This window comes from Myotis brandtii, unplaced genomic scaffold (genome assembly GCF_000412655.1).
Source record: "Myotis brandtii unplaced genomic scaffold, ASM41265v1 scaffold208, whole genome shotgun sequence".
Classification (NCBI taxonomy): Eukaryota; Metazoa; Chordata; class Mammalia; order Chiroptera; family Vespertilionidae; genus Myotis; species Myotis brandtii.
This window is the reverse complement of record NW_005357764.1, coordinates 2,666,809-2,694,656: the sequence shown is the minus strand read 5'-3', so window position 1 is coordinate 2,694,656 and position 27,848 is coordinate 2,666,809. Positions and strand designations below refer to the sequence as shown.

Below are 27,848 nucleotides of genomic sequence, written 5' to 3'. Positions count from 1 at the left end.
TTCAATGTTTTTCTAAAAGTACTTGCTTATAAGAGAAAATGGCCTATCAAGGTAAATTGTCTTCAAAATTGCTCCGGGGTGGAGATCTATGTTAAAGAGTACTTAAAGTCATTGCGGTATTTTATGTAACCAGGAGTTTTATGATAGAGGAAAATAAAAAGGGAAATGGAGTGTTTGGATTTGACTTTAAATTAAGAAAAATCAAATCTCATTTCATGTCCGAGGTTGATTTTTCCAATCCCTACCTTTACTCGAGGATGAAACCCGCAAATGGCTTGGATGGCACTTTACCTGTGGCTCCCTTTAGCTACTTGTTTCTATGAAAGTCTTTCTGTTTAACTAGGACAGGATGAATTTTATGAAACTGAGCACTTGGGACACTGTATATTGCTCAAGTAAAGCAAAATAAATGGATATAAGAGCACCGCGTTGAGTTTTCAGGGTCTTTCCTCGGCCGTGTGCCCATGCGCGCTGTGCTCTGCCCCCTTTCAGAACCGTGTATGAAGACTCCGGGCCTGGAAGGCCACTCAGCTGCTTCATGGAGGAACCCGCCCCTTACACAGATAGTACCGGTGCTGCTGCTGGTGGAGGGAACTGCAGGTTTGGGGAATCCCCAAGTCAAGATCAAAGGCTTCAGGCACAGCGGCTTCGAAATCCTGAGCTCCGAGGGTCCCTCCAGACGCCTCAGAACCGCCCCCATGGCCACCAGTCCCCGGAACTGCCCGAAGGCTACGGTGAGAGAATTCACCCGCTCTTATGCGCATTATCTACAAGGTTTCAGAGAGCTTTAATTTTTTAAACCTTTTTGCGTAACTTGTACATGCCGCAGCTGCTGATGTTGGCAGAGCTGTGCTGTGGGATGGTTGTGTCGGTGTAAAGACGAGTAACCAGAAAAAGATGGTGATAAATCTTGCTCATCACGAGGGTGTCAGCACTCTACCAGTCTCCCAGTTCAGCAATTGTGTGAAATTTCAGGCAAATGAATATCGAAGAAAACCAGGATGGTGGTGGTAGATGAGGTATTTGTAGTGTTCTGATTTGAATGTGGAAAGGACAGTATGGGATAGGATTGGAAAGGGATCGTTTGACAGCCGAGAACCTAATGCAGGAGGAATGTGGTATGGATGTGGCGCGTCATTACCAGAAGTAAGAGCAAATGGAGGTCATAGAGGTCAGGTAAGGTCAGTCCTGGGGTGGTGGATACACAAACAGGGGCTGGTCCAGGGCTGACTAAGGAAGGAGAGCACCGCCTGTCCGGGTGTGAACGGGGAACGGAAGAGAGGCCCAAACGTTTACACAGGGCTGGTGACGTGAGGAAGTCTGGCAGAAGTTCACTACTGCCCTCTTCATTCCTTTTCTGGGTGATTTTAAACAATGTTGAAAAGAAGCTTAGACTCTGTGCTTAGAGGACTGGTTGAAAAAACTCCTTGGAATTGAATTTAACTAATTGTATCCCCCGATTTCTTGCACAGAACAAAGAACAACAGTGCAGGGGCAAGTTTACTTTTTGCACACACAGACGGGAGTGAGCACGTGGCACGACCCCCGAATACCAAGGTAGGTTTCTCAGATGTGCACCGGGACCCCTGGCTGGATGAGAGCCCCTTAGGTTGAGGATGTAAACTTGGAAGAATGGCAGCTCAAAGAGGATGTCTGCCAGGGGGTCCTGGGCGGCAGCTGCTGGAACCGAGGGTCCTTAGAAAGCAATCCTAGACCTTGAAATCAGATCACATAACCAAAAAGGCCTCACCCCTGGGTTAAATCAAATGTGCTCTGACTTGGAAAGCCAAGAAGCCCTTCAAGATGTGTTCTCATTTTAACTGAAAATATTAAAATGGATGAAATCATAGGATGCCTGGGACTTGGCTTCAAATGATTGGAGTGGGGCAGTGAATATAGGGGTATATCTGAAATAGGTTGACAATGACTGGGTAATTGTTGAAGTTGGCTATTCATTATGGTTTCTCTACTTTTTTACATGCTTAAAATTTTCCATAATAAAGCATTAAAAGGAAATATAAAGACTATTACCCTTTCTCTCTTCTACTTTACTGTCCCTATTGCCTTAGTCCCTTGGGGACCATTCCTGGGGGAGATGAAGCTTTACTATACAAATTCCTTCTACAAGGCCAAAGATCTGAGCCCAGGTCAGAGAGAGCCCCACCCCAGCCCACCCCACCCCATAACAGAGTTATGTTTCTTTTCTTCTTTGCTTTGCTTTTCTTTCTTTTTTCTTTTTTCTTTTTAGAATAGCATTACTACCAAATAACATTTTTAGTAATGCTCATTTCCTTTTTATTCATAATTTGTTTCATCTGAGAACAAGCTTCCTGTCTTTGATTTTCCAAGTCTGTGTTAAATTTCTGATTCAGTGTCTATAATTAGATTGGAAATATTACCTGCAAATGGATGAGGTGTCTCGTCAGTACCCACTATAAGAAATGTCAGGCTTTTGTGCTAATTAGAAAAGCATCTTGGTCAGTAATGCTGTGTTCCCATCTGACTGTGGATTGTATTGAAATAATTAAGAGGTTGGATTAGAAACAGTTACTTAATAAAGCCAACTAAAAAATGAGAATGCCTCTCCCGGTGCAGCTGTTTAGAATTGCGAGAGTTCAAATGCGTGTTAATACATCCTATCAGCTTTAAAAAGCTTGTGTTGTCGGGGGCTTTTCAACGAAGCAGCCTTTCTGGCCTTGAGCATTTCGTTTACTATAACTCATGAGTTCAGATAGGTTTCCAGCAGCATTCAGATACTTCCTACCGTGTGGCCCTCTGTGGTATAAGAAGTGATGTTCCCTGGGTAGACCACGTTCCCTCTCATGGTTATAGGCTCTGGAAGTTTCGTTGTTATCTGTTGGATTTGCTGCCACTTGCAGCACAGAAGCCTGGATTCGGTGGGAGTTTGGCGTAAGTAGCACCATGACTGTCCCTCTTAGCAGAACTGGGACATGGCCGCATTGATAAGGAAGGGACTCCTGTGGTTCCTCTTGCTGAAGTGTTAGTTTCATGCCTCCATACTCAGATGGACAAACCTCTCTGTGTCTTCCGTTTTGATAGAGACCTTAACAGTGTGAATTGTGATGAACTTGGACCACTGCCACCAGGTTGGGAAGTCAGAAGTACAGTTTCTGGGAGAATATATTTTGTAGATCATAATAACCGAACAACCCAGTTTACAGACCCACGGTTACACCACATCATGAAGTAAGTACAACTTTTACACAATCCTTGTTGACTGCTTATGTTTACCAATTCATGTTTTCTAATATGTTTTTTAATTTATCCTACTGCATTGTTAGTGGAGAAGACACATAAGCAAATATAAGTATTTGGTGGATAGTTGCATGTGTTAAACTCTCAGGTTAGCTGTGAGAGCACTGAAGCCAGACCTTGTTGCTGTTGCCACCCTTTTCCTGCCTGCGGCTGAGATTAAATTCACGGAGGGGGCAGTATTAGGCAGGTGCGTTAACGAAGCGTCACACGCAGCTCCGTGATGAAAGGCGTGGCTCTTAAGGGAGAAGCAGTAAAATGCCCGCTCATCACAGTGTAGGAGGACTGCCAGTCACTGGTGCCACTTGCTGAGCCCTGTCCCGTGCCTGTCATCCTGGATGACTTGGAATTGGGGATTATCTTGGCTCCCGCCTTGTGTTCCGGGTTTGGCGTGTTCTCAGAACATCAGAGCCCACGAGGCTCTTCTTGCTGACAACTGACATTAGTAGCAAAACTTGAACAAGAGAACTGTCACTTTGTCCTTCTGCTGGCCTAGTCCTCTTATATGACTGGAATCTTGCTTTTAATGAGTGGGCTTCCTAATCTGTTGGTTCTGAAAATGAGGATTGGCTGCCATTAGACTTCACTCGAGTTGTTTGCTCTTATGCATATTGCCCCTCTCCACTATAATCTGTTTCATGCTTCACGTCAACTCCATTTAATTCTAGCCGCCAAGGTGCATCGAACAGTGTGTTGGTCGGTCTCGGGCACATACTAGATGGTAAATGATGGCAAGTGCTGTTTTTATTTATAGCAGTGAAATGTATGAGCTGAGCTGTTGCTTAGAAGTGGGGTATCTCCTTTATTGTATCCTAGGCCTATATTTGGGCTAATGGTGACCACCAGCAATTGTTACATAGCCACGTCATCAGAGAAGAAAATGTCCCCTTGAAGTTCTATTTAACGAACTCTCTTCTCGGTCCCTTTGGTGTAGGGGGCATTGCTTGCAGCTCCCTTGGCCGCTGCTTTTGGAGTGATTTTGATGCTTCTGTTCTTCTCAAGTCACCAGTGCCAACTAAAGGAGCCCAGCCAGCCGCTGCCGCTGCCCAGCGAGGGCTCAGTGGAAGACGAGGAGCTTCCCGCCCAGAGATACGAAAGAGATTTAGTTCAGAAACTGAAGGTCCTCAGGCACGAGCTTTCACTTCAGCAACCCCAGGCTGGTCATTGCCGCATTGAAGTATCCAGAGAAGAAATATTTGAGGTATGGCATTTAGTGCGGCAGGCAGGCACAGACTCTGCATTCATGTTAATAGACAAGTGAGGTGATTCAGCCTGAGGAGCCGCCCTAGCAGCCTTTGTCTGTGAGGCGGCGCTCTGAGGGGACTGCTCTGTGAGCGGCTTCTGCATTTCCGTGAGCTCTTCTTTCTGTTTGGCATTTCAGGTATGGAGTTTATTGCTCTGTGAAATGCAGGGTTGTGCCCATGTAGAGAGGGCACTGTATTTACTCCTGTGTTAACAGTTTAAAAACACAGATGGTTTATGAGGTGGAAACCTAGAGATATATGCAGAAGGGGGAATAAAGCCCTTTGCCTACATTGTGCAGATTATATATTCCTGCAATCTTCCGTGTCCTCAGAACCAGTCATTCCTTCTGGCCTCTCATGAAATTTGATGAAATAGCACAGCCTCCTCAGAGGAGCTCAGTGGCCAAGCGGCCACGTGTCTCTTCTGGAAACAGGATGATCAGGTGGTTCCTGGGAAGGCCTCCGCCCCATATACAGCCCCCTGCGGGATCAGGGTCCCTAACCAGGCAGGACCCTCTTGTGGACAGAGCCCTTTCTCAAGGAACGTGAGCATAAATTGAAATCTCAGCTGTGTTTGGTCCATAGCCTGCCTGCCTGCCTTGGTGGAATCCTTGGCAGACATGAGCCAATGAGAGTGGGTAAGAACTGGACACAGGTTCTTATGGGGCTGCAGCCTGAGGGCCCAGCACCTCCACAGCGAAGGGCACAGGATGCGCCAGGGCCGTGCGTGGTCCTCCTCGCAGCCAGCACTGGACGAGTGGGGCTGCTGAAGTGCTCGGCTCTGCCCGTTGAGCAGTCTTAAGTGCTTGCCAAGGTTAGAAAAGAGCGGAACTACTGTCATTTTGATGCCAGATCATTTCCACTCAACCTCCTCTTTCCCTCTTGGGATGTCAGAGTTTGAATTACATTAAAGTTAAAGCATGAAATGATTTTTAAGTGCCTTATCATTTGAAAATATTTATAAACACTTAGCTGGTTCTACTCAAATGCTGAATCTGAAGGAATATTGGGCTGACCACGTGTTTTCTGTTTTGGCTGAGCTTCAGGTATAAAAACAGGCTCAGAATTCTTTTAATATTCAGACTTTCTAATGATGTCTTCATTTTGGTTAAAATATGAAGCCTGGCCAGTGGCTCAGTTGATTGAGCATCATCCCAGGCACCAAAAGGTTGCCGGCTTGATTCCTGATCAGGGCACATACCTGGGTTTCAGATGTGATCCCCAGTCAGGATGTGTACAGAAGGCAACCGATCTATGTTCTCTCTCTCTCCCTCTCTCTAAGCATATCCTCGGGTGAGGATGTAAAACACACACATACATACATATAAAGTGCTTATAGGACACATTGAAATTGTGTAGGGAAGATCAGCTCTACAGAGGACATTTGTTCTGTTGTTAGTGATTGTGCTGAAAATAAGTGTTTCCTTTAGGTACAGTGTTACCTAGTACACGTTTATTTTGTTGTGGTTTCTGATCTAGAAACAGTGGGAGAAAAGTTGATGATACAGGGTGGAGCAAAAGTAGGTTTACAGTTATGAGTATGCAAAACACAGTTTATTATTGTATAATTATTTATTAATTATTGTATTATTTCCATACAAACACCTATAAACCTACTTTTGCCCCACCCTGTATAAACATGCTAAATAGGAACCAGCTAGAACTTGGATTTGAATGGATACTATTTTGAATCAGGTTCCATCAAGTTTAGCATATAAAAGCTAAATGTTTGTCCGACCATCCAACTGGTAGCTATGACATGCACTGACCACCAGGAGGCAGATGCTCAGTGCAGGAGCTGCCATGATGCACACTGGCCATTTAAAAAGAAACAGCACCTCGGACCTGGTACCAACGCACTGGCCATTTAAAAATAAATGGCACCAAGGACCTGGTGCCAACAAACAAACACTCAGCTTCCCCCAACACTCACCACCACCCCAGAGCAGCACCCCACCAAATCGCAGCCAATGCTGCCAAAACCTCATGGTGCAAAATGCAGCCCAGCCCAGCCCAGCATGGAAACAGGCACTGTGGGTGCCCGGCTTCCTCTCCCTCGAGACTAGCTTCCTTGGAGTTTCTTCAGCCCAGGAACACGACTTGCTTTATAGCCAGGTGCAAACATTTTACACTTTAACCAAATGTCTGTGAAGCGTTTTCCCCTACCTCATCTCATTTAATCCTCTCAGAAGTCTTGGAGTAGGTAGATTCCTATTTTCTTTTCATTAGCCAGAAAATGGAGATTGAGAAAGTTTAGAAACTTGACCTGACTGAAAAGAAGTAAGAAATGGTGGACCTTGAAAATGACTTCAGGTTTTCTCACTGCACAGAATATAGTCAAACACTGCTGCAGTTAAATATTTCACCCTTTGTTCTCCCTGCATGATCTACAATAATAATCTGCTTCGTGTTGATATTTACTGCTGTGTTGCAGACAATTACCTGAAAGAGAAGTTGGGGTGCTTCACTGGGCTGGAAAAAGTTTAGCTAAATCAGAAAGGAGGTCTAATTAAGCAAGTTTGTTCTATATATATAAAAGGCTAAGTTGACTCACACATGCATAATACATATAAAGATCTCACTGCTGCCAGTTGCACGTGTGTGTTTCATTCTGTCATTGTCGATTGTGAATTTGGTTGACACTTCTATTATAGAGAAAGGGCGAATAGCAATATTAAAATATTTCTTCTAATTTCATTTCAATGTGCATGAATCCGTGCACCAGGACACTATCAATAACCTTTCATCTTTTTATTACTTTAAGAAAAGTTCTTCTCTCTAAAACTGTTAATTTTTACATATAGGAGTCTTATCGCCAGATAATGAAGATGCGTCCAAAAGACTTGAAAAAACGACTAATGGTGAAATTTCGTGGAGAAGAAGGTTTGGATTATGGTGGAGTGGCAAGGTGAGAGGCTAATTTAGTCACCCTTTCTGCTGCATGCTCTTCAGCATAGCTATAATAAAACACAATCCTGCATTCCACAAAGTAATAAACTCCATACCTGAAATGCCAAACAGAAAGAAGAGCCAGCGGAAATGCAGAAACGGCTCACAGAGCAATCGCCTCAGAGCACCGCCTCACAGACAAAGGCTGCTCGGGGTGGCTCCTCAGGCTGAATCACCTCTTCCTTTACCACACCTCCCCCCCTCAGTTCTGAATCCATCTGGGGTAGGGGTGCAGGAAAGCCTGCATTTTCTCTCCTGTGCTCACATGGTGCTGCCTCTCCACAGGAGATACTTTTCAAGATAGCCCCAAGTTTCTTCCTCCATCTAGAAACCATCTTTCTTTTGGCCAGTGTAACTTCTGTTGGCTTTGATAGCACTAATTCCATTTCCTGGCAAGAGGCTTAGGCTTCCACTCCCCTTTCCAGGTGAGAATCTTCCTCCTCAGTCCTTCACACTTGTTCTAACAATGCAGGCCTGACTGCTTCCACTTTCTTGTCTGTGCTATTTCCCTTATAGTCTCAAGAGTTCAGTACCTCAGACTGTTTCAATTTACCATTATTTCTTTGCATGGCTGGTGTTCTGTATTCCTAGGCACACGTGTGAATAGCTTGATTGGTTTGGTAGTTCTCTTCTGCCTTTTCCACAGTTACAAGTCTCCCACCTGGAGCTGGCTTTGTGTGGCTCCCTTGAGTAACATGGTGCTTGAGGGGAGGTAAATGTGAACCCTTGCTCTGCCACCTCCAGTTTGATCTCACGTTGCAGTTTCACCCCTTGGATTCTTCCTCGGGTCCAGATGGGATCATATCCATCCAGACATGAAGGAGAAATTGAAACTATTATAGGCACTGGAATGGCACTGGGTGTTAGAACCGTGGCAACCTCGGTACTTGAGTTCTGACTAGGAAAGAATTCAGAGCCAAGACCCAAACTATAAGAGAACATTTATTTATAAAATCACAGAGGTAGTAGAATTAATAGAAGAAATGGGCTTAGGAAACAAGTTATAGAGGCAAAGGAAGGGCCTTGGAGCTTGTAAGTGAGGAAGGCAATGGTAAGGAGCCTGGGGTGGGGGAGGGAAAGGCGAGAGCTTGCTGGGTCCTCTGTCCTAAGGGTTTTGAGGGTGGGGTGGAGAGTTTAGGGGAGGCCCCAGGGGCTCTTAATAGACTAGTCAGCAGCTTTCCAGGTGTGTCCATTCAGGGTTTAGGTCTCCACTGATGGATTGGCCAGCACCAGGGTAGCGGGTCAGTGCAGCTGGTCCTGAGGTTAGCAGTGGTGTTGCTGGTCTGGTTGTGCTGCTTTTCTGGGCCTGGAGCTGAGGCCTGGATGTTATCTCTGGGGGAGAAAGGTCAGGGGGTCCAAACCAGCCATATGCTAGGGGAGGAAAGTTCATCCTGGGGACGAGGTCCCACCCTACAATTGTCCTTTGTTAGGCACCCGGCGCTTTTCAACCTGGTGACCTTCTGTACCTGACCCATCGTCCTTGCTCTGCTCATGTCTGTCTAACTGCCTACCACAAAACCACATATGTGTGTGTATTCATCATCTGCTCACTGAGAATCAGTCTATACTCATTTTCCCAGTGTTTGGTTCTGAACCATTGCTGTTCTCTCTCTTCTGCCTGTATTGCTCTTCCCTTCCCACTTCCAGAACATTCCTAGTATGCCTCTTTCCCTTGTCCCTGGCTTGGTCAGAATGTTTGCTTGTATTTTAATCACTTCCTGTCTAGACAGTTGCAGGTCCCTGGTTTTTATGAAAAAGATTCTTCTCAAATCCAAACTCCCAAACTTGGGGATGAATCAATGTTGGGAAATTTTGCCTTTCTAGTCAAGAGACTTTACAAGATTTGGAGTACATCTCCCTGGCAGGTGCTTTCTGTTCTTTGGAGTTCGATACATTAATTTGTTTTGGCTTGGTTGTTTTATGTATTCTCACAATTCCCTTCGATTATTTGCATTTGTGCTTATCCTTTCCTAGTCTTTCTCAATTGTCTGTCTTTTCTATTTGAAAGAGTGAAGACTTCGAGAATAAAATTTGGGGCTGCTATCTTAATGAGATGTATCTATTTGACAGGAGTTTGAATAGAATAAAAGGCTGTGTGTGGAACTGCCACAGGTGTCTGTATAAGGTTCCCCATACCTGGGCTCTCACAGCCCAGTCGGAGCAATCAAATCACACAGCTTCTATTTAGAGTGCTCTTTACATTTTGATTTTTTTTTTCATAGCGAAATAATTCAAACAGAAAGGAATTCAGAGAATAATTCATTCTTATACACCCCATCCAGATTTTTAAACTCTTAGAATATTTTTAAGCTTTAAACTAGTTTTTAAGATTATAAACATGATAAATGTTTATGCAAAAAAAATAATTCAACAGAAACTTATGAAGGGGAAAAGACAGTCTTAAACAATCCCTGCCTCTCTAGGTTGTGACATATTTTCTCCTTATTTAAATGTTATTACATGTTCCAATTGATCAGAAATTTAAAAACTAGAAAGCAGAAGAAATGAAAATGCCCCAGAATGCTAATTCTCAGGTTAACCACTGTCCCCGGCTGGTGTAAGCCCTTCCTGTCTTCCTGTGCTCTGCATATGCATCTGTGCTGCTTTGTGTGTGCGTGTATGTACACACACTTTTTAAATACAAGTAGGATCAGACTGCTCTTTATTGCACTTCTGTCAGGTATTACCACACCTTTAACACCATCACCGGAGGCTCTGATCTTTGCAGAGCAGCAGAGAAACCCTTAGCTGAGGGCCAGGAACACTGGCCAGTGAACAGCTGCAAAGACTGGACTTGTAAGGCGATAGTCATTCTTTTAATGGAGTCCCGTCTCAGGGTCCTCGATTTAATTCCACGTCAGGGTTTTTGTTGCTGTGGAAGATGCTGGGATTCCGATGTGGCATTTTGGGGGCCACGATTTAGGCCGGCACACGTCCTTCAGGTCACCTTCTCTACATAGCGTGTCAACCACAGTTCTTTCTGAGCTTCAGAGTAGTGGGCATTTTGGCCAGAAAAGCCATTTCTGATACTACCAGCCCAGTGCTTACTTCTTCAGGCTTGTTTTCCCAGCATGTTCAAATCACATGCTCACAGCCAGGTATTTGTACCAGTTTTGGCCTCTAGTGGTTCAGTCCTTTTGTTATGATCTAAAACAAGGAGTTTTCGCACATATAACGTGTTTTGGTGTCTGCTGTTGTTGCTGTTGTCCCCAGGGAGTGGCTTTATTTATTGTGCCATGAAATGCTGAATCCATATTACGGGCTCTTCCAATATTCTACGGACAACATTTACATGTTGCAAATCAACCCAGATTCGTCCATCAACCCTGTAAGTATTAATGAGTGAATAAGCAGGGAATTAAGTTGGGGAATTTTTAGAATGGATTTTCATTTCCATCTCAATTTTGGGTTTATTCACTGTAGTCTTACTCAAGTTCTGTGGTAATAAAAGGCAGAGTGAGAACCGGATTAAGATGGGTGATTTCAGTCCTGTGCTTCTGTGGCTGGGATCACTGGGTGTGCTGTTTTCAAGGACAAGAGGGACTGAGCTGCTCATCTGCTCAGCACTTCATTGCTATTGAGGGAGCCCTGGCGCCTTTGTTGGCAGCATCATTCTGAGAAGTGGGTTACGAAGTCTGTCCTCCTTCCAGTACAAGTTGGAACATTCCCATAAGTGACCTTTTTGGCACTGGTGCTAACACCCTTAGTTCTTGTTTTAAAGAAGAGTGGCCGACCCAAGGTTGGACTCTCCTGTGGGCCATGTCCTGCCTCAGCGCCGCCACGTGCACGGCCCCCAGGCAGGGTCCTGGGCCAGTGCCCCTCTGCAGGCATCGGTGTGACAACCTTTTACCAGCATGGAAACTAAGTGTTGACTAATTATCTGATTATAATTCCAACCTGAAAGTAGAAATGTGAGGTTCCCTTTTTAGTTAAAAACCAGACAGCTCTGGTTTTAAAATGGTTCTTTTACTTGGGTTATTCATACTTATTTTCCTCTGTGTTCCTTTTGTTTTTCTTATTTTTTGTGTGACTGGGGGAGGCATGGCAGAGGAAGAGGGGGAGTTGCCCTTTGCTCTTTATTTCTCTTTAGTTCAATGGGAAGAAGCGTGACCTGTACAGAGCTCAGAGCCCTGCTCACAGAAGGGCCCATGCTTGGTTTGAATCTCTGCTATTGCCATATTGGAATTCTTAATGTTTTTTAATAAGGGGTTGTGCATTTTCATTTTGCACTGAGTCCCACAAATCATGTAGCAATTCTGAGGAAAATGTGTTTGAACTACGAGCAAATAAAATGTTCCGATGAGCTGTACAAAAGATGTGCTCTCGGTGTTGACTAACCACGCAGCCGTCTTCATGTGGCCAGGAGCACAGCCTGGGACTGACACACTCGGTGTTGCTGCCTGTGGGACAGTTCTCCGAAGCTGGAGAAATCGCAGGATAGTCACCTTGACTATTTTCAAAATGAATTTATGTTCTCTGGTGCCCCCTACAGGACCATTTGTCTTATTTCCATTTTGTTGGTCGGATCATGGGTCTGGCTGTGTTCCATGGACACTACATAAATGGGGGTTTCACAGTCCCCTTTTATAAGCAGCTACTGGGGAAGCCCATCCAGCTCTCTGACTTGGAATCGGTGGACCCAGAACTACATAAGAGCCTAGTGTGGATTCTGTAAGTATTGACTCACTGTTCAGTTCATTGAACATTTATATAGCCACTTGTCTTAGTGTACGCCCAATACATTTGTGTATGTGAGTGTGTGTGTGTGTGTGTGTGTGTGTGTGTGTGTGTGTGTGTGTATTTTGGGGATGGGTGTGAAATTTGAGAAGAGAAATAAACTATTGTTTTATGACCAGAAATATAAAAGTAGTCCAGCTAGCGTGGTTCAGTTAGTTGAGTGTCGTCTAGTGCACCAAAAGGTTGCTAGTTCCATTCCCGGTCAGGGCACATGCCCGGGTTTCAGGCTTAATCCCTGGTAGGAAGAATACGGAAGGCAACTGATCAATGTTTCTCTCTCTTTCTCTCCTCTCTCTCTCTCCCTCCCTCTCTCTCTCTCTCTCCCTCCCTCCCTCCCTCTCCCTCTCCCTCTCTCCCCTTTCTTTTCTCTAAGCATGTCCTCAAGTGAGGATTTGAAAAAAAGAAAAAAAGAAATATAAAAATAGATTTAACAAAAAAACCAATACTTAATTAACTTTTCCTCATTGATGTTTGGCCAGTTTCTTTTCATGGACTAGTTTCTTTTGTTATTTCCTTGAATTATTAACATATAACAAATATTAATCCCCAGGCCAGTGGTGGTTTGGGTTTTGTTTGTTTTTTAATGATTGATTTTAGTGAGAGAGGAAGGATAGGAGGGGGAGAGAGTGAGAAACGTCAATTTGTTGTTCCACTTATTGATGCATTCATTGGTTAATTCTTGTATGTGCCCTGACCGGGGATTGAACCTACAACCTTGGTGTATCAGGACGATGCTCTAACCAACTGAGCTTCCCAGGTTGGTTGGTGGGTTGGTTTTTGACACTCTAAGGTGTCACCAGTTGATCTCTAGAGGGAAAGTATCAAAAACAAAATTAGCATCAAAGTATCTTGTATCTTGTATTTTGATACGAGAAAGTATCAAAACAAAATTAATATTTGGTCACCTTGTTTTAGAATGACCCTAAACACTCTCTTAAAAGCACAGGCACAGTGACAGGTGAACCACAGGCTCTGGCAAAGGGAGAGGCTGACGAACTGACGGGCCTCTCGCCTGTTCAGCGTCTAGTCAGCCTCATGTCATGTCGTCCTGAAAGGAACAGTGTGCGGGCCAGGCCTCCTCCTGCAGGAGCTCCTTCACTCCGTTTCAGGAGATATGGCCGATCAGGGGCTAGTTCTCACTTTCCAGTGCTGCTTTGACCTGATGAGCTTGGAAAGGCCGCCTCACAGGGGACAGTGTTTCTGCGGAGTGGCTTCCTGCAGGCGGGTCTCCCCTTTATGACTCCTTCTTCCTGCTCATAGACGCCGTTTCTAAGGCAACCAGCTGTCCCGTACAGTCATAGGCTGGTAGTGCTGTCCCTCCTCGAGCGCCTCTGGTCTGGCAGGCAGTGACGCGCTCTCCCAGCTGCTCCTGTGGTAGCGAAGGGGTGACTGACACCGTCCCCTGTCCTGCAGAGAGAACGATATCACGCCCGTGCTGGACCACACTTTCTGTGTGGAGCACAACGCTTTCGGGAGGATTCTTCAGCATGAGCTGAAACCCAACGGCAGAAACGTCCCCGTCACGGAGGAGAACAAGAAGGAATACGTCCGGTAATGTTGTGGGGGCCGGGTGGTCGCCGGTCGGGACACCCAGGTGCCCGGGACCGTCCTGGGCGTGGCTGGGTTCATGTCGGGCTTGTGGGGGCTCCTTTGCTGTGTGAGGTTTACTGTCCCCACCAGCGCTGTGACCAGAATCACGTTATAGAAGAGACTTCCCAACGTGAAGTTCAGCAGTAGGAGCTCTTCCTGGGGAGACCTGGTGACGGGAGAATAATGACCCCCAAGTCCCAGAGGGGAAGGACTGTGAGGCCACCACCCGGTCTGTGTGTGGAGGTACCAGAGCCCAGGAGAGAGGAGGAAGCCCAGCCGTCCCTTGAGATCAGTCTCCAAGAAGTCTCCTCCATTGTAGTCTGTTCTCCCACCTCTTCAGGCAAATAAACGACTAGTAGCAGTGTAGAAACATGGGCATCTTGCTCTGGCCAGTGTGCTCAGTGATTAGTGTCAGCCCATGCACCAAAGGGTCACAGGTTCGATTCCCAGTCAGGGACACGTACCTGGGTTGCAGGTTTGATCCCTGGCCCTGCTCAGGGCGCATGCGGGAGGCAACCAATCGATGTGTCTCTCTCACATCAATGCTTCTCTCTCTCTCTGATAGATAGATAGATAGATAGATAGATAGATAGATAGATAGAGGTATATAATATAGATATCCCTTCTCCCCTTCCTCTAAAAATCAATGGAAAAAATGTCCTCAGGTGAGGATTGACAAAAAAAAAAATACAAACATGGGCCTCTCTGTGTGCTCCAGCTGTCAGACTGGTGTGTGGTTCTCACCGCATCCTGCACTTCATTTTCAGGTATACTTTTAAATTGTACCAGTTGCTGGGACAGTCAGGGTAAACCTACTGCTGTTTCTAGCAATGAAGCAGAACATACGAGGGCACTGGTATATTTTAACCTGTGTGGTTTATTTTAACCTGTAACTTAGGTCAGGGCTTCCATCTGGCAGGTGTCAGGGCGGCCAGGTGGCAAGGTGTGAGACAGCAGATGTCAGAACCTGCTCATGGAGAAAAGTTTTTTCATGAACTATTGGAATTGCTTCCAACCTGTGACTTTTCCTTCCAGGTTATATGTAAATTGGAGGTTTATGAGAGGAATCGAAGCCCAGTTCTTGGCTCTTCAGAAGGGGTTTAATGAGCTCATTCCTCAGCACTTACTGAAGCCCTTTGACCAGAAGGAACTAGAGGTGTGTGCTCCACTTGCTGGGCCAGGGCAGGGCTAAAGGCGCAGGTGGGGTCCATGTGTTGGTTTGCACCCTGCTGAAGAGTGAGGCTGCACTGGAGTGTGTGGGGGCTCCCGGGGGAACGCAGGGCTAGTGCGAGAGGGGCGTGGAGGGTGTTTGAGCCGGTTAGAAGGCCAGGTATCTACGCGGTGGCAGCGAGTCGGACAGCCTGGGGCCTGTTCCAGGTGCGCTGTGGCTTCTGCGATCTCGGTCTGTAGCAGTGAGTCCCCTCAGAGCCAGGAAAGTGTCTCATTGCCGCCAGCTTCTCCCACACGTCAGCTTTCTGCTTTCATTCTGCTCTTACTAGACTCAGAACAGTTTACTGTCTTCTAGTCGTACTTCACGTACTTGACACAGCACGGCATTCATCACTTACCTGTCTCTGTTTGGGGCCAAATAGCTCCAGGCTTTAAAGTGATTCTCTTCTCTGCCCCCATGAGGTGCAGGGAACAGCCTCCTCGGAGGAGCAGCTGCAGGAGACGACCTTTTACTAGTAAGCAAGTGGCAGAAGCCGCGCACACCCTTGCTTCAGCCCCTCTCAGGCTTCAGCTCCCCATGTCATTGCCTGGGGGTCACGGAGACATGGCCCACCCTACACTCAGCTCCGGGCAGTCTTGCCAGTGGTTCTTGCTCCCCCGGGCAGTGCAGAACCACACCCCACCGGGCGGAGAGAGAGCGCCCATCAGGAGCCGCCAGGTGGTCCTGGGGGAGTGCTGTGCGTGGGGCCTCCTGTTGGTCTCTCTCTATTCTTGTCTCAATGTGTGTCTAGTTTATTTGGACATAGTTGCTCCTTTGCACTGGGAACCAGCTTTAACTCCTTTCTTGTCCTGGGACCGTGGAGGCCTGGCATGGTACCCGTTACACATTTAGAAATGACCGCCTCTAACTCTTCCCAGCTGATCATCGGCGGCCTGGACAAGATAGACCTGAGCGACTGGAAGTCCAACACGCGGCTGAAGCACTGCGCGGCCGACAGCAACATTGTCCGGTGGTTCTGGCAGGCGGTGGAGACCTTTGACGAGGAGAGGAGGGCCCGGCTCCTGCAGTTCGTGACGGGGTCCACCCGCGTCCCCCTCCAAGGCTTCAAGGCTTTGCAAGGTGACTGACGTGGAGGCGGGGCTACCGGCACCATGTGGACACAGGGCGTGTAGGGAGACCTGGGGTTTGGGGGGGTTGGCTTCCTGAAATGCCACTAGGAAGCGGTGTGACCTGCGTGCGTTCATAGCCAGTGGTCAGCCTGGCGAAGGGGCTCCCCTGGCGGAGGGCACTCTCTCTCTCCCGGTGGCGGGCTCTTGGTTGCCGTTGTGTCTGCTGTCCTTGCCCACGCTGAAAGAAAATACCCACAAAGAGCAGGAGAGGCTGTCAGCAAAACAAAGCCCAGCTCTCACACCCTGTCCAGTCCCCGGGACTCAGCGGTGGGCGGGCCTGCGTGCCCAGGTCTGTGCAGCAGCAGTGCCCACTCGGGGCTGAGCCAGGACGGCCCGAAGAGCCCGATGCTTCCCCTTCCCCTACAGAATTGATTGACAGAGGGAGGGCACAAAGGATGGGTTTGGGGGAAAGAAAGCGGTTTTGACGTGTACTGAGGACAAGAGCGAGGCCTGGCCTACGCACCAGCAGACTGAGCACCGTGTGGGTCGTTAGCTCCAGGATCCCCGGTCCTCAGGTTCCTGAGCTACAAGTGGGCGGCCATCCGGGCAGGCTCTCTCGTCGGGTCCCGTTCACCGTCGGAGTGGCCGTGGCTGGAGGGGGAGGCTATGGACACAGACGAGTTTGTGCCGTGGGAGGAGGTTGGCGGCTCGTGTTCAGCCCGAGCAACAGGAAGGTCCTCACAGGCTGTCCCTGGGGTTTGTATGACTAGATTTTTGTCGCTTGATAACCCCGACAGCCAGAGGATTAAGGTGAGGAATATAATAGAATTTAGAAAGTGGAACTTTGCATATTAATAGTGACAGCAGATATATTTCATTTATAAAACAGTCTCTGTACTTTTCCGTATCTTACGGATTTCTGAGTGAGAAGTCACTTCCATTCCCTTGGACTTGGTTCCAGGCAGTTGTGTCTGCTCCTTTCTCCGCCGTGCCTCTGCCGGAAGCATTCCGGCTGCACGTCTGCTTTCTCACACCACTGCTGCCCTCCGCCCACAGTGGGCCTGCTTGCTGAACATTCCTGTTACACGTAAACCCCTGGTGATTTAGGGTTTTATCCTTCAAATTCCCCCCTGGGGCTTAGGGGGTTCTCCCAGGCTTTGCTCCCTGCCTGTGACTTTCTAAACGCCCGGCGTTAGTCACGGGAGGGCTGTGCAGCTGCCACGGGGCTCGGTGACCCCAGGGAGGACAGCGCCTGGGCTGGCGCACGGGCCCAGGGGGTCGAGGCTCAGCCTCTGACGCGCAGTAACTAGAATGTTGTCTGTAAGGTTCTACAGGCGCCGCAGGGCCCCGGCTGTTCACCATCCACCTGATCGACGCCAACACAGACAACCTTCCGAAGGCCCACACCTGGTAAGGACAGCGCCGTGCCGTCGCCGTGCCGCAGTGCGCTCTCTGCACGGCGCTAACCTGGGTCTTATTGGTGCACTCGGCGCTTCCTTTGTGCCGAGTCCCAGGGACAGCGGGCAGTGGCACCACAGGCAGGGGCACCGTGGGCAGTGGGACGAGCACTTGGCAGCTTCCACTTGCGAGGGTCATCGGAAGTCTCTTCCGTGAGACCAGTTCTGTCGTGAGATGTGATGTTGGCCGTGACTCCGACGGGCTCCCGCCTGCTCTTCCCTGGGTCTCGCTGCTGTGTGTGCGTGTGCACACGTGTGCCTGTCAGCAGGGAGAGTGTAGCCTTTAGGTTGGACTCACTGGTCTTCCCTTAGCTGACATCCCTGGCGCCCAATTTCTCTCTCAGACTCTGCCCGTGACGACGCACCTGCACTGAAAACTGTAACCTCAACATGAACCTTATGTGCAATGGGTTCTTTCCTTTGTGGCTTAAAAATCAAAGGAACAGGTCAGGAGAGCCAGTCCCACGTGTTGTCGATGCCTCGGATGTGCTGGCAGGATCGGGACTGGGAACCCCAGGATGTGGGTTCAGATGCCGTTGGCACCGTGCCTTTGGGCCTCCGTGTGTGCGAAATGGCTGTGAGAGCTGAAAAGCGGTGCCAGGCTGTGAGGCTGCCGAGCCCCGAGCAGGTGGCAGGATGGCGCGGTGCGCACGCACCGGGGCCGCGCTCCTCCTCGGAATGCGTTTCCTTTAACAGTTTAGTGCTTGGAGCGAAACGGGTGTGAAAAATCTCTGATGCTAAAGCTCCCAAGAAAAGGCTGCAACACCATTCCCCGGACTCTTTCTTGACAAAAGCCATCCTCGGTTGCTCAGCCCTTAGTAACTCAACAGCCACTCTGTGTGCTCTGGTCACATTTTGTATTTTTTTATTTGTTGAGATAATAGCTTCTTAGGTGTTTTTTTATGTGGTTTTTTTTTGCACAAACATTGGAAATGAATTTCCCCATAGAAATACTGAGTCAGAAATGTAAGGCTCATTTGATCCATCAGAGATTTGACATTTTATTAGTTTTGCAGGGAATTTTCCAGGCTGCCCATCTGGGGCTCCGGTCGTCACAGAGGAACGGACATGCGGCAGGTCGTTAGTGGTGATTGGTTTGCCTGCCGGCCACAGGGCTGGTCTGCAAAGGTGGCGTTCCTGGCGCTGTCATTCCTCCCAAGACAAACAGCAAACAGGACCAGTTGAGAGCTTTGTCCTGATATCCCCAGGAAATAGTTACTTAGTTTTACTTTGGTTTTAAAGATGTGTTTAATATATATATTTTTATTGATTTCAGAGAGGAAGGGAGAGGGAGAGGGAGAGATAAAACAACAACGATGAGAGAGAATAATGGATCAGCTGCCTCCCGCACACCCCTGCTGGGGATTGAGCCTGCAACCCGGGCATGTGCCCTGACCTGGAATCGAGCCGCGACCTCCTGATTCATAGGTCCTCACTCAACCACTGAGCCACGCCAGCCAGGCTGCTATGTGTTGATTTTTAAATCTTTGCGTTAGAAGCAGAAAAGTACAAAAGGGAAGTGTCCACCACAAACATTGGAAATGAATTTCCCCATAGAAATACTGAGTCAGAAATGTAAGGCTCATTTGATCCATCAGAGATTTGACATTTTATTAGTTTTGCAGGGAATTTTCCAGGCTGCCTGCCTGCCCGCCCTTGCAGCAGGACCTAGGGCCAGACTCTCCCAGCAATGACTCTCACCCTTTTGTCCTGTTCCAGCTTTAACCGGATCGACATTCCACCTTATGAGTCTTATGAAAAGCTCTACGAGAAGCTGCGGATAGCGGTGGAAGAGACCTGTGGGTTCGCTGTGGAGTGAAGAGCAACCAAAGGCAACAGATTCTAGCTCACGACCACCAGACCAAAGCCTGCCGCTTTCTGCGCGCCGCCTGCAAAGCGGGCTGAGGCACGGGATTCTCGAGGACCTGGGGAGGGCGTCTCCCCGCCGCGGTGTTGGGGAGCAAGGGGCAGGGGACTTTGGTTCATGGCTCCCACCCACCTTTCCTCCTTTATGACAGTGCTCCCACCCCTCCATCACCCATCCAATAAAATGCAGCCAGGGTTAAATCTGGCTTCGCTCACACAGGATATTCTGCTCCAGTTGTAACATCTGGCCATAGGCTCACTGCCCTGTGGTGTTTACAGGAGGATCTCCCCGAGTCATGAACTGAGCTCAGCCTTCTGCGGGTTTGGACCTGGTAGCTACGCTAGCGATTCTGCCTCAGAACAGTCCTGAGGCCCCTTTCCAGTTCAGCAGCTCAAATTCCAAATCTCACGTCCTAGCAGCCTGCTCTGGTCGCAGATTAACTCTCACCTGAAAACTTACTGTAAAATACATGCTCCCTGCGACTCTGCCACCGCAGGAGATTCAGTCCTAAACGTGCTTCCCTTTGTGAAAGTAAAGGAACAGGGGCAGCGTTAGCTGGAGGCCAGGGTCTTTCTTTCCAGGGTGTCCTGATTGAAAATTTTGTTTTGCGGAGAGAGAAATGATCTTTCCTTTTAAGAGTCCTTTTTGCCACATTATCTACCCAGTTTAAAATATTTTCCCAGTAGAAACACCACGTAACCGAGCTCCCAAGCTGTGGCTCCTGCCCCGCAGAGAGTTTAGCTGGGCCATTCGGATACTAACAAACTATTATGCGGAAATTGCTAACAGCTGCACTAATAAAGCAAAATTCTGTTACGATAGCTGCTGGTTTGGTGCAGACGAGCTTAAAAGGGAGAGAGGGAACGGGTAACCTCAATGACCGAAATCCACCCCAAGTTACTGTTTTACAAGAAGAGGGTGTGGGTGTGACCCTGACAGCAGAGGGAGAGCCGCCCTGACCCATGCCCCACGTCAGGTGGTGCCGCTGACAAATGCCACTTGATTTACTTGCCCTGATGTCTTCATGTGATGAGCAAGGCCAAAGCACGCCGAGACCCGAAGTTCCTAGCGCCGTTTTCCAATTTGCACAAAAGTTTGGACAGTGTTTTAACAAGCAGCTTGATTCCAGGGAGCTGAGCTCCGTGAAGAACGGCAGCAGCCACCGGTTTTCCCGTCTGGGTTTTGTTGTTTCTGTTTAGGGGCAAGTGCAGGGTCATTCATTAGCGAGACGTTTCCCTGTTGAAATTTCGCTGTTGAGGCTTCTGAATTAGCCGTTGGGATCCGGCTGTGGGTCAGGTGGGTTTGGAAGGAGCGTTTGGCCAGCTGTCCCGCTGTTCTGCTGTCACTGATGCTGGACCGTGGGGTGTGGAGGCACACCTGCTTCTGCACCTTGCGGGGTTCCCTTGGCTTGCCCTAGAGGCAGTCTGTCATTTGACGTGGGCGTGCGCAGACCCTCCCCCTGCACAGAGGTCTGTCCAGTTTGTGGATTCTGAGAGCTGAGCCTCTGGGCTACTTTCTGGGGCTCAGATAGAAGGGATGTCACGTGTGACTTGCTGTAGAAGGAAAACGTAGTCCAGTCACTAAGTCCCGGCCGAACTGTGGGCTTTGTCTCCAGGAGTTCCGCTTGGTCCCCGTGGGGCTTGTCCTGTGCCTCATTTTCCACGATGCTTTCTGAGGGCATCCTAGACGCTCAGTGATTCCCTCCGGTCCTCATAATCTTCTGGAAGGAGGAGGGAATGGAAAGTACAGACCTCCCACCAGGTAGGTCCTCTCTCCCGTGAGCCTGCCCGGTGGGAGGAGGAGAGGACATCCGTCAGGGCTGGCAGGCCTCGCGGCGGAGGTAGGACCTTGCCTGTGGCGGGAAACGAGGGTCCAGAGGTGGGAAGGACTTGGAGGCAGGAAGGTTGCATTTGACTCCTTTATAACCGCCTTCCTGCCGTGGGAAGGAGCCAGGGAACCATCCTCCGAATCGGCACCTGCCGGCCCCGCCTGTTCTCGCCGGTCAGGTGTTGCCTCAGTGAGATCCAGAGGGTCATGTCTGGTCCTCCGGGAGCTGCTTGGGGCAGGAGTCACCCGCCCATAAGGCCTGGGTCTCCGCTTTTGTACTTACACTTGCCCGTGGGCGCCTCGCCAGCTGTGCTACGAGAAGCCTAGAAAGCAGACCTTCCCAGAGCTCGTTTACTCTTGCCAAACAGGCCTACCTGTCCGTGGCATTGCACTTCTAGAACCTTAAATACTGACAATTGTTTGGGCCTTTTGAACCACCCCAAAGAATAGTGTAGCACGCAGTTGGTAAAAGCTCCCATGACTAACTCTGGGTCTGCAGGAGCCCTTCACACGCCTGCTCTCCTCTGTCCCTTCTCGGGATCCCAGAGGCCAGCCCGGCCCGTGCCTCTGCCCAGACGCTCCGCCCGACTTTCAGGCTTGCCCTCACCAGCCGTCAGCAGCCGACCCTCAGGGATGTAGCAGACCACCCTCTGCCAGCGCTTTAGGTGGGAAAGCGAAGGGGTTGCTGTGGGGAGAACCCGCCTGCCCTGGGTCCCAATTCAGGGGCGATGGTCCTCGAAGCTGAGCTGTCAGGAGGGGCCTGTGCAGAGAAAGGGCCCGCCCCACCCCCGCAGCCAGGTGCGCGCCACACGGCAGCCTTCCCGAAACATAGTATGAATTTTTAAAATTTGTTTATTTTTGTTTCTCAACCACTTTATAATGTATTTAATTTATTTTGTAATGTCTTGTTTTTAAGTATTGCTGCTATCCTTGTTATTCTTCCCACTGTTTTTATTGCTGATTTATTTTGTGAAAGTTGTACACTAATGTTCTGTTTTATGTCAAAATCAAAAGTATTTAAAGAAATACTAGTTCTATTTAATGTGGTTATGGAACCAGCTGGAAACACAAAACAAACAGCGACTGTACAGCAGGCTGGACCCGGGAGGGTAGGTTCATTTTGTTACATATGCAATAAACTCACGACTTTACATGATCGGCATCTGTGACTTTGCTGTGGAAACGAGATTCCAGTCTCTTGCCCGCCCCTCGAGCAAGGAGGTCAGTGGTGAGAAACGCAGGGAGGGCCTTCGGCAGAGGAAGCGCGGCCTTGCTGCATGCGCACGGCAGGCTCGGCCAAGCGTCCCGGGCTGTTGACTTCTCTTTCACGGCTGGTCGTGTGTGTTGGTTTGGGTTTTTATTTTTATTTTTAATATATTTTATCATGATAAACTATGCATCACATAATATTTATCAATTTAAGCATAAGTTCATGAATATATGACCCAGTGGCATTACATACATTTCACAGTGTTGTGTAACCATCGCCACAGCTATTCCCAAAACCTTTTCTTTCCTTTTTATTGAATTGATTGGGCTAACACTGGTTAACAAAACCACACAGGTTGCAGGTGCACAATTCCACACACATCCCTGTACCTGCATTGTGTGCTCACCGCCCCAAGTCAAGTCTCCATCACCGTTTGTCCCCCCTGTGCCTCCTCCCCCTCCCCTCCCCTCCCCTCCGGTCCGTGTCCGTGAGTTCTTTTTTCTTAATCTCTCCACCCCCGACCCCAAAACCTTCCTATCTTCTCAAACTGAAACTGTGCCCATTACCAATAACGCCCCTCCTCTCCTCTCCCCCAGGCCTCGGTAACCTCCGTTCTACTTTCTGTGAGTTTGCCTGTTCTTCATATAGGTGAAATCATACAATATTTGTCCTTCTGTGTCTGATTCATTTCACTTAGCATAATATTTTCAAGGTCCATCCATGTTAGAGCATATATCAAAGTTTACTTTTTTTATGGCTGAGCAATAAATACTCCATTGTAGGGATATACCAGATTTTGTTTTTCCATTCATTTAATGAACACTTGGTGTGATAAGTTAATTTTCTGTGACAACTTGACAGGGCCATGGTACCCAGAAAAGATTACAGACAGATATCTTGAGTCTTCTTTAATTTCTTTTAGCAATGTTCTATAGTTTTCAGTGTATAAGTCTTTTGTCTCCTTGGCTAAATTCAGTCCTAAGAATTGTATTCTTTTCAATGCTAGTTTAAATTGAATTGTTTCCTCAATTTTCTTTTTGGATTGTTCATTGTTAGTGTATGGAAACAGCTGATTGTGGTTTGCTGATTTCATTTGTAGTTGTCACAGTGGATATGTATGTTCTTTGGGGTTTCCTGCATAAGGATCATGTCTGTAAACAGACCAAGTCATTCCTTCCTTCCTAATCTGGATGCCTCTCGTCCTTTCTGGCCTGGTGGCTCTGGCTGGGCCTTCAGCACTGACAGTGCTGACAGAAGCGGTGAGTGTGAGCACCTGCTCTTTGAAGAGCTGTCAGTCCTTCACCCTGGAGTGTGACAGTAGCTGTGGGACTGTTCATCTGTGGCCTTTATTGTGTTGAGGTAGTTTCCTTCTGTTCCTAGTTTGTTGGGTGTTTTCATCGTGAAAAGGTGTTCAATTTTGTCAAATGATTTTGCTGCATCAATCGAGATGATCATTTGATTTTCCCCTTTATTCATTTATATGGCATATTACATAGATTTATTTTGTATTGAATAATCCTTGCATTCCAGGAATAAATTTTGCTTTGTCATGATGCATTATCCTTTTTATGCTGTTGGATTCAGTTTGCTAATATTTTATTGGAGATTTTACATCAATACTCATGAGGGATATTAACCTATCGTTTTCTTGTGGTGTCTTTGGCCTCATAGACTGAATGAGGAAGTGTTTCTTCCTCTTCAAGTTTCTGGAAGAGTTTGAGAAGGGTTGGTAGAATTTACTAGTGAAGGTCCTGGGATTTATTGGTTGGCACGTTTTTTACTACTGATTTAATCTCCTTGCTCATTCAGATTTTCTGTTTCTTCATGATTCAGTCTTGGTAAGTTGTGTGTTTCTAGACATTTGTCATTTGTTGACATATAATTATTCATAGTACAGTTGACCCTTCAACAAAATGGGTTTGAACTGCATGCATGGATCTACTTCCTGAATAAAAACCACACATTTTATTTGATAAATATATTGAAAAAATTTTTTGAGAATTCCTTAACTACCGTGAAGCAGTTGTATCGATTACACTAGAACATTATAAAGCAATCATATTGCTGCTTCTTTGTTATCAATGGATAAATCACCATACTGTAAGTGAATATAAATTTTTTCACATTACCTTTTCATTTTTATGTCTAATGTTAGTAATACCTATAACATTTACAGTATTTACATGACAATATAGATTGGTTACTACTCATAGATAATTCATCTTATAAGCAGACAATGTAAACTTAGAGTATTGACAAATACAGTACAGTAATGTAAATGAGTTTCTCTTATGGTTTTCTTTTTCTTCTTCTTTTTTTATTTTTGGCAAAGCTTCCCATGTAATCTTTCTTTTTTTTAGATACATATTTTTATTGATTTCAGACAGGAAGGAAGAGGGAGACGAGATAGACATATTAATGATGAAAGAAAATCATCAATTGGCTGCCTCCTGCATACCCCACACAGGGGATCGAGCCTGCACCCCGGGCATGTGCCCTGACTAGGAATCGAACTGAGACCTCCTGGTTCATAGGTTGATGCTCAGTCACTGAGCCACACCAGCCAGGCTCCTTTTTAAAGATTTTTTTATTGACTTAGAGAGGGAGAGAGAGAGAAACATGCATGTGAGAGTAGAACATCTATCGGTTGCCTCCTCCACACTTACTACCTGGGAACGAGCCCGCAACCTGGGCATGTGCCCTGACCAGGAGTCAAACCAGCAACTGTTCAGTGCATGGGAGGATGCCCAACCAACTGAGCACCACTGGCCAGGGCCCTTGTGATTTTCTTAACACTTTCTTTTATCTAGTTACTCTTTTATATGACCACAGTATATAAGACATTTACAAAATATGTGTCAATTGACTGTGTCATTGGTAAAGCTTCCAGTTAAAAGTAGGCTATTAGTAGTAAGTTATTCTGCACTGCTCGGCTGGCCTGGCTCAGTGGTTGAGCGTCGACCTATGAGCCAGGAGGTCATGGTCAGGGCACATGCCTGGGTTGCAGGCTCGATCCCCAGTGTGGGGCATGCAGGAGGCAGCCAATCAATGGTTCTCTCTCATCATTAATGTTCCCCTCTCTTTCTTTCTCTCCCTTCCTCTCAAATCAATAAAAATATATATTTTTTAAAGTTATCTGCAGATTTTCAACTACACAGGGGTTAGCGCCCCTAACCCCTGCGTTGTTCAAGGGTCAACTGTGCTCTCATAATCCTTTTTATTTCTGTAAAATTTATAATTACTGTCCCCTCTTTTCTGATTTTAATTTTAATTTTTCTTATTGGCTAAAGGCCTGTCATTAGTCGATTTATGTGTTATTTTTTTTAAGAACCAACCCTTGGCCTCAGTGACTTTTCTGTTGTTTTTCTCCTCTCTATTTTATTTATCTCTGCTATAATATTTCCTTCCACTGCTCGCTTAGAGATTTAGGGGTTTTTTTTTTCTTTTTTATCTAGTTCCTTAAGGTATAAAGTAGACTGATTTGAGACCCTCTTCTTTTATAATGTAAGTAAGCATGTACAGCTATAATTTCCTTCTTACTACAGTTTTTAGTTTTGATATGCTATAACTGCATTGTCCTTTATCTCAAGACATTTTCTATTTTCTCTTGAAATGTGTTGCTGAATTTACACATTTATGAATTTCCCTTTCATTATTGATTTTATTCCATTGTGGTAAGAAAAAATACTTTGTATGGTTTCAGTCTTTTAAAACTTCTTGAGGCTTGTTTTATGGCCTAACATACATTCCATCTGGAGAATGTCCCATGTACATGTGAGGGTATGTGCGTTGTGCTGTTGTTGGGTGGAGTGTTCTGTGTACTGGCCTGTGTTATTCAGGTCCTCTTTTCCTGACTGATCTGTCTGGGGTTCTAACCTATTAAAAGTAGGGTATTGAAGTCTCCTACTATTATTGTAAAGCTGTCTATTTTAACCTTCAGTTTTTCAGTGTTTGCTGTGGGTCTCTTTGAGTTTATCTTAGTTGGAATTTGAGTTTCTTAAATATGTTTGTCCGTTTTCTTCTCTAGCATTTCTTGCAAGGCAGGTCTGTTGGTAATGAACTCCCTCAACTTTTATGTCTTATTTCTCCCTCATTTTCAAAGAACAGTGTTGCTGGGTATAGAATTCTGACAGGTTTGGGTTTTTTTCTTTCATCAATTTGAGTAAATCAACCACTGCTTTATGGCCACCAAGATTTCTGATGAAAAATTTGCTGGTAATCTTATTGACAATTCCTTGTGTGTGACAAGTCTTTTGTGCTGCTTTTCAAGAATCTCTTTGTTTTAGCCTTTTGACAGTTTGATTATAATGTATCTTGGTGTGTCTGTGAGTCTGTTCTACCTGAAGTTTATTGAACTTCTTGGATTTGTAGATTTGTGTCTTTTACAAAATTTTTGAAGTTTTCAGTCATTTTATTTTTAAGTTGTTTCTTTCTTCTGCCGGCTTAAACATGCTTTTGAACTCCTCTAAGGAATTTTCATTTCGGATGTTGTACTATGTATTGTTTTCCTGTCATTGTCTGCATCTTTCTTTAGTTCTTTGAGCAGCTTTCAGATAGTTGTCTTAGTCTAGCAAGTCTGCTGTCTATGCTTCCTCAGTGATGATTTTTTGTGACTTTGTTGAAAAGTGAACATTTGAATCTTATAATGTAACTCTGGAAATCAGATTCTCCCCAGATTTTTTGTTTGATTATTTTTTCACTTGTTAGAAGTGTCTCTGAACAGCCAAGGTAAAAAAGCTTGAGGTTTTCTTGGGTCTTTCCTGTGCCTGCATCTCTCCCTGGGTAGAGGAGGTTGCTAACACACACACAGGATCTCGCCGTCCCAGATCGGGATCCTGGCACAGCTCCGTTTGGTCCTGCGCTCTCGGGGCTGCACCAGGGAAGACCCTCTCCAGCCCTCGGGTTGTTGGCAGATTCATTTTCTTGCAGGTTTGTGACAAGGGTCCTGGTTTCTTACTAGTTTTTGGCTGTGAGCCCACCTTCAGTTCATAGAGGTTGTCCATGAAGTTGCTTTTGAATATCCTAATCCTTCCTTACATGCTGGGCTCCCCAAAGGGGAAAAAAATAGAACAGCGGAGGCTGTTCTTTTAAACCCCTTGGAAGCTTCTTTACCTGGTGGGGGAGCAACATGGCTGCCTGTCTCTGTGTCTGCACCTCCCTGGTCAAAAGCAGCGACCAGAACACAGAACCAGAGGCTTGGAGGACAAGGTCCTTATTTTCTACCCAGGCTCCAGCAAGGTGCACCAAGAACACAGGCGTGGACCCTGCCACAGGGCTGGGCAGCCATTACTGCACTAAAAGCTACCAATGTCCAAATAGCCTCCAGAGTTCCAAAGTAATTCTATCAGAGTCTCAACTGTACCTTCTGCCTGAACTAGAGAGACCCCACCCGCTCCCTGTGATCACTGGTCCTC

General features: G+C 46.8%; 1 protein-coding gene across 5 annotated transcripts in view; it reads left to right on the top strand.

Annotated features, from left to right (window-relative positions):
* The window catches only part of SMURF1 (SMAD specific E3 ubiquitin protein ligase 1), an 82,396-nt gene extending 60,016 nt beyond the window's left edge, over positions 1-22,380 (top strand). For 4 of the 5 annotated variants that reach the window (XM_014539095.1, XM_014539092.1, XM_014539093.1 and 1 more), the window contains 12 exons: positions 493-734; positions 1,473-1,557; positions 3,061-3,207; positions 4,276-4,474; positions 7,322-7,425; positions 10,680-10,794; positions 11,959-12,137; positions 13,617-13,754; positions 14,829-14,949; positions 15,882-16,083; positions 17,399-17,483; positions 19,250-22,380. In XM_014539095.1, coding sequence (XP_014394581.1) covers positions 493-734; positions 1,473-1,557; positions 3,061-3,207; positions 4,276-4,474; positions 7,322-7,425; positions 10,680-10,794; positions 11,959-12,137; positions 13,617-13,754; positions 14,829-14,949; positions 15,882-16,083; positions 17,399-17,483; positions 19,250-19,349 — 1,717 coding nt within the window. In that variant the 3' untranslated portion in view covers positions 19,350-22,380. The remainder of the gene's footprint in view (positions 1-492; positions 735-1,472; positions 1,558-3,060; positions 3,208-4,275; positions 4,475-7,321; positions 7,426-10,679; positions 10,795-11,958; positions 12,138-13,616; positions 13,755-14,828; positions 14,950-15,881; positions 16,084-17,398; positions 17,484-19,249) is intronic. The other variant, XM_005865520.1, reaches the window with a different exon arrangement.
* Positions 22,381-27,848: the final 5,468 nt, after the last annotated feature.